At 43.3% G+C, this 6,794-nt stretch overlaps 1 protein-coding gene across 1 annotated transcript; it reads right to left on the bottom strand.

Moving 5' to 3' along the window:
- Window positions 1-1,001: 1,001 nt before the first annotated feature.
- On the bottom strand, window positions 1,002-6,039 carry LOC129095812 (basement membrane-specific heparan sulfate proteoglycan core protein-like). The gene is made up of 8 exons (XM_054604381.1): window positions 5,924-6,039; window positions 4,962-5,108; window positions 4,745-4,879; window positions 2,532-2,704; window positions 2,262-2,448; window positions 1,990-2,169; window positions 1,634-1,900; window positions 1,002-1,511 (listed from the first exon to the last, which is right to left on the bottom strand). Exons 1-8 carry the CDS (start codon window positions 5,970-5,972, stop codon window positions 1,507-1,509), a joined length of 1,143 nt encoding a protein of 380 aa, XP_054460356.1. The 5' UTR covers window positions 5,973-6,039; the 3' UTR covers window positions 1,002-1,506.
- Window positions 6,040-6,794: the final 755 nt, after the last annotated feature.

Below are 6,794 nucleotides of genomic sequence, written 5' to 3'. Positions count from 1 at the left end.
TTTATTAAGGCATTTGGAAAACAATGGCTTGACTGTGAACTGCATCTGTCGCTACAGTTGTTTAGGGTGTGAAGGCTCAAGTTGCTCTTGGCCTGAAGGCAATGAGTGTGTGCCTTAAAGCTACATATTGCCACCATGTGGTTAAAGAAATGACTTTATGAAGCAATGCTCAGATAAGACACCAATCGTATAATCAGATATAAAGGCATTAATATGGCATCAACAACTTTTTTTTAAATGGGACTTTCCAAAAATTAGAGAGGCAGTGCTACTGGGTTTTGGAAAAAATGGCCCTCTCCTATAATGTTTCAAAATAATGTAACAGTGTTACACTGGTACAACACATTTTAAGCCCTACATGTTAAAAAAGAATTGCTGAAAACATGTGAAAAGACTGAACTGAGTATTACTTTATTGTGCCGTCTATTTATCGGCCCTTTCTGGGCGTAACCGGAAGTAAGATGGCTTGGCCGGCAAAACTCTCCGGAGCGCATGCTCGTAAACATTCAGCAAAAGTAGTGATTAAATAAATCTTTTTTGTGGCTCCTGTGGGAGCTGTGTGAAGTCAGCTTCGACTAGGGCTGAAGACTAAAGTCTGACACTGAAAAAAAAACAAAAAAACTGCGTTCTTAAAATAACTAAACACTGCATCTTCAAAGTTGGTATTGTTCCTTCATAGATGGTCAGACAACTTGTTTTTTTCATTATATTAATATTTTTCCCAAATAAAGCTGAAATGGAGTTATAAGGCTCTTGACCAGTGAATGTCGAGATTGTTGTTTTGTCTGTTAACTGCCGCTCAGCCACCGAGTGCTAAGCTAGTCTCCTCAGCAAACACATCTATTAACACAATGTTAACATCAGAGCTAAATGTAATAAGCAGGTGAATTTAATATTTTTACCTGAGTGGCAAGGTTTTCGTTGACGTGTGCTCTAGAGCTCACAAAAGAGATGTGACCTACATTCTATAAAACATTATTTTTCATTGAAATGAATGAAACTTGTTTTATTTGGTCTTTATTGTTTTGAATTTACAAGCACAATAAGGGCTTTTGTATTAGATCAGGCTTTCCTTTGCTTTGTCCTCCCCACACTTTTGGAAGTGCAACAGTGTCGACTTAGCAGATGACATGTAGGGAGGCAGACAGGGTGCAGAGGCATTCCTCAAGTAGAAACTCCCCCACACACACAGACACTGAATGACGTAAGTCCACACTGAGTTCCAGAGAATAGCTAGCCGAGGGGGATATGAGACAGGAGGCAACAGTGGCAACAGTATCAATTTTCTATAAAAGTACAAACTTAACCCCACATTAACAGAACCAAAAGTTTAAACAGCATTGATATCTTTCACTTTCATTCGTCAAAATGTATGTATCTATAAAATACAATGTTCTGTGTTTTCTCAGTATTAGCTGTTAAACATGTTGATGGCAACAACCCCAACTTGCAGAATTTGTAGGCGCTGCATGGATTGGTTTGTCAATCAGACAAGACCACATTGGATTAAGCTGTAAAAATGAGAAAAAAATAAAAAAAAAAGACACAAAATTAGAAGGCAAAATAAAGAGTAGAGAGTCCGATCAGTTATTTGGATGGTTGTTGAATTGCCTCAACCCAAACACCAGCTCACCTTTGATGATGACTTTGGCCAGTGCTTCACTAGAGCCGATGTGGTTGGTGGCCACACATTTGTACGTCCCGCTGTCGCTCAGCCTAACGTGGGCTATGAGCAGCTTTCCATCCTTTGTGGTCTCTGCTCCCGGAGGCAGACTCCCCCTCTCCCCCCGGCTCCACTCAAACTGAATGGGATGGGAGCCGTGGGCGAGGCACTGAACGCGGAGTGCGTCTCCGGGCCGGAGCCTCACCTGGTCAGGAAGAGAGGTGGCGTACGGAGGACCTGCATGGAGAAAAACATCACTTTATATCATGAGCAGTGACGGTCTGGATGTTCAGTATCCGTGTTTGTTATCCGCATCGTCGACTCACTCTCCACCTCCATCTGCGTGTACGCTTCACTGTAGCCATGGATGTTGGTTGCATTACAGATGTATTGTCCTGAATCTTGGCGCCCCACGCTGGTCAGTGTCAGAACTCCACCAGCCATTGTGTGTTTCCATGGCAACGGTGCTCGCAGCTTGGACCACGTGATGACAGGAGGAGGGGAACCTGGAACCAGGGGGAGAGAAAGGGAGAACAAAGTGAAAAATGAGAAGTGAGAGCAGCACTGAGAGATGTTGACATGCATACAGACGTCGTACCACTGGCCTGACACTCCATTGTGACTGTATGTCCATCCACCACTGTCATTTCTGTAGCGCCCACTGAAGCCACTGGTGCTCCCGGCAGTCCCGCAACAATGACCTCAACTTTGACCTCTGACACCCCTTCGTTGTTTTCAGCCTGGCAAATATAAACTCCCGAGTCCTCTGGATGCACTACGGGCCACTGAGAAGAGTTGGCAGTTATTTTCTATTCGTTGTCTAAAATTGTGGAAATCGGTTTTACTTGTGCACGTGTTCATAATTTACCTGTATGGTGTTGACATCGTTTGCCTCCTTGGTAACCAGCTGCAGGGTGGAGCCTTGGCGTTTCCAGGTCAGCGTGGGCCGCGGCCTGCCTGTGGCCCGACACTCCACCGACACAGGGTCACCCATCCTGACTCGCAGGGGCCCTGCAGGTGTCAGGTGCACTTTAGGAGCATCTGACAAAGGAAACACAGACATGAGTGACATATTTAACCAACAAAAAAAACGACTTTTGTGACAACAATACTTGTGTATAAACTTAAACCTGTAAGCAAACTTCTTTATTTACACCTTCAGCAGATCTGTTTCGACCTCATTCTGGCTGTCAGTACAGTCTAAATGAGGTTGAAACAGGTTCTCAGGATGTGCTTGATAGGGCTGTGTGCTTACAATGAGGGAAACTGTATAACAAGCTTGTTGCAGGCCAGCCCCGGCCTCCAAACGGGTTTGGAGCACCTTAAAAGTTATAGCAGTGTCTCTGGCCTCAACTTGTGGGTTGGGGCCCTGCAGGGGTTCAGGAACACAGCTTTTGTGCCCACAGTTGGAATTCTCCCACAACCCCTCAGAGGAGTCAGTCTTAAGAGGCCAACAACAGAGATCAGAAAAAAGGGGTTGGTCACAGGCCTGTACTCAACCTCAAGCGCCAAACCGATACCTGAAGGTACTCCAATTCAAACTGACTGATACATACACACACACACAAATCAGTTTGCATTTCAAGGCCAAGTTTTCCAGTTTCAGGTTCTATCTTTCACAGTCACCAAGGATCTTTACTCAGGTGGTCTCTGCTGCCTTAGACCCCCCTTCATTTACAGGGTCTCAAAATTCTGCCATATCTGAACGATTGGTTAATCTGTGGCCCCCCCTCTCTAGATCAAGAAATCTAGGGCACAGACGGTGCTGGCTCGTGTTCAGTCCCCGAGGTTCACAGTGAACTGGACAAAGAGCAATCCCCAGCGTCAGCAGCAGGTAAACTTTCTTGGTATCCATTTTGATTCTGTGACAATGAATGCATGTCTCAACCCCCAGAGAGAAGACAGTCTATGAAAGTGATGTCTATGATAGTGGGAAGTTATGTCAATTCCCACTAGGGAAGCGTGTGACTGCTCACAGGGTTCGTAAACAGCTGGGACTGCTGGCAGCAGTATCAGTGGTGATTCCTTTTGGGCCTGCAGAGGGCGCGTCCCATAGAGCGATGGTTCAACTCCTTTCATCTCCATTCTAAAAATGGAGCAGAGGATGAGGCTGCTTGGGACATTCCTGAGTGTAGACCCTGCTCCTCTGTTGGGAGCTCTCTCATAGGAGTCTGATAATCCCAACAGATGCATCACTGATAGGACAACGGGGGGGCCACGTGTCATGCCCCCTTGGTCAACAGAACATATAGACGTGCTCCATATACTAGCTGACCAAACAGGGTGGCCGACAAATTTTTTGTTGACCAGGTAGTCTGTTCTGTGCCGCTTCTCCTTGACTTCCTGTAGTCTTAGTTGGACCAAGGCAAGGCAGTCAGTACAATGAGAGTTTATGGAGTTATGGTCACTCGATCAGAGTTGCATCCACTTCATGGGAAACATTTATGCTGCAGCATCATGGTCTACATGGTCTATTTATGTTTGCAAAATTTTACAGAGCTGATGTGACCAACAAACAGTGAGCACTGCTGTTCTGACGTCTGTAGCCCAGCAAGGTTTGAACAGTTAAATTCTTCTCTTTTGAATTGTCATCCTATTTAGACTGTATGACGGTCAGAGTGAGGTTGAAGGTAAAGTAAGTTATGAAAGCATCCGTTGTTCTGTGATGTCCCTTTCGCATACTGGGCAGGGACCAAGGTCATCATTTTATTTAGAACATAAGTCCTGCGGTGTCACAGATCCACAGTCAAATTCATGATTTGTTTCAAAGAGCAACTTTTTTATTTATGTGCAGATGGGTTTCTGCCCACCTGGGGAATGTTAAGCCCAATATTCACTCACTTTTAGCTGTCTCAGGTTTGTGGTCTCTCTCAATTCAAAGGTCAATGCTTCCCTATGGTCACCAGCTATTGTCGCTAACTGTGCCTGAGAGTCATTTGGTCCTGAGCAGGTAGTGCAGGCCTACTGCTTTATATCTGAAAACAGCTGGCTGTTGCTCCTGGAAAGGACGCCATGAGATCAGTGAGAGTGAACCTGAGCAGAAAAGGTAAGGGCTGAACTAAATATTGATCAGAAGCTCACGTTTGACGTTCAGCACAGCCGTGGCAGTGTTGCGGCCTACAGAGTTGGATGCCACGCAGCGGTACTGGCCCTGGTTGTCGGGCCTAGCGTTTGCAACCGTCAGCACAGAGCCATCAGGACCGGTCTTAACATTGACTAGAAGGAAAGAGGAGAATGCAGTGAAACTTCACAGATGTTGATATTGTATGAACAAGGCTTACATGTTATTACTCCTGACCTGGTAATGCTTGGCTATTGGCTTTCTTCCACACCAGTTGGATCGGCTGTGCACCTCTCCGCGCCTGGCACCTAAAGCTGACAGACTCCCCTTGGCGCACAGTAGCAGTCTGGGGCTCCACTGAGACGACAGGAGCCTGACCAGCCACTGCACAGAAAGAGATAACCGGTGACACACACACACACACACACACACACACACACACACACACACACACACACACACACACACACACACACACACACACACACACACACACATGCAATGCAACTGTGTGAACCTTTAGAGGACTCTGGGTAAGATACAGTGTAAACACCACCCTAAAGCAAACATGCTGAGTAAATACACAGATTGAACACAAGTGCTATTGATGATAAGGCAAAAAAAAAGAAAAAGGCACAGAGATTTAATTAAATTCTCATTGTGTCAGAGAGGAATAATCATTTATTTTCCCTTTGCTAAAAATGTCTTTATTAAAGGTCTATATCAAAGGGTTAATATACCCAAATTCCAAAAAAAATGGTAGCCATGCAGTTTGATTTTGTTTGATTTGCCCAGTTAATATACCCAAATTCCAAAAAAAATGGTAGCCATGCAGTTTGATTTTGTTTGATTTGCCCAGATGTTGAGATTTGTACTTTTTTTGTGGGGCTCACAGCATTTAAAAAATCTCCCCATTACTCTGGATAATCTACAGAACATGCTTTCAGCAGCTTCCACAGGAACTATTTCTAAAAATGAAATTATGAACGAAAAGTTAGACAGTTAGATTTGTGGATTATCCGGAGTAATTGGGACACTGTTTCTAAAAGGACACTGCTGTTGAAGTTTATACATATATTATTTTATATTCCAGTGTGAGCAGCAGTTTGTGTGACCCTTTAAGAGTACAACAAAAAATAAACATCAAGCTATTTAACAGAAAAGCTGCTTTTCTTTTCAAAGTAAATCGGATTTATTACCTGAACATATCAGAGAAAACAGGATCAGAATCCCTCGTGAGAAATCCATGATGAACGGAGAACAGTCCCACTTCGTCCCCTGTGAAAAATCTCTTTCACTGTTTCTCGGTCTCCTTTTTCATACAGTCACTTTCAACCTTTAACCCCTAACTTACCGTTTACCCCTTCTCCTATTCAAACATTGTTCACTAGTTCTAGTCACATATAAATTGTTTCACTGCCGTATTGTTGTTTTGCGATCTCATTGTTTTCATTCAGTGTTTGAATCCAAAATCGTCTAATGTGCATAAATGATATCCAGAGACATTTCAGTTGCATTGCTGTTAACCAATTCTCACGAATACCTCATGTGACTGGTATTGCATGGACAGAAGTTGTAGGACATATACTGCTGATGAAAGTTAAAAAAGCTGGACACTAATTGTTAAGTGTGTCAAACACTGAGACATTTACTTCATCACTTTAGCCGTCAGACTATAATTCTGCTTTCCAGGAAGAGTTCTGTATTTTATTGACCAGTGAGCCGAACGTGATAAGTGGCTGATGACATAGAATTCAAAGTGCAACTGTCTGGTCTCTGAATTTGGGATGTTTATGAACCCTCAAGTAAAGCTGGAGAACCTGATAAATGAAAAAACATCCGGAAATATGTAGAAAACTCAATTAACACACCAAAGAACCATCAGATATATGACTGAAAAGAGCATGATCAGCATCATTTCTTCTCATAGATTGTTTTAATGCTCTCATACAAAACAATGATTATTATACCTTATACGCAAGATTTGCAGAGTAACAAAATGCAATATAAGTATATTAAAGTCATTAAAATATCTTAACTAATATGTCTTAACTAATTAAATATTACGCA

The sequence above is a fragment of the Anoplopoma fimbria genome, chromosome 9 (genome assembly GCF_027596085.1).
Source record: "Anoplopoma fimbria isolate UVic2021 breed Golden Eagle Sablefish chromosome 9, Afim_UVic_2022, whole genome shotgun sequence".
NCBI lineage: Eukaryota > Metazoa > Chordata > Actinopteri > Perciformes > Anoplopomatidae > Anoplopoma > Anoplopoma fimbria.
Note: the sequence above shows the minus strand (reverse complement) of the source record. Positions and strands in the feature narration are given on the sequence as shown.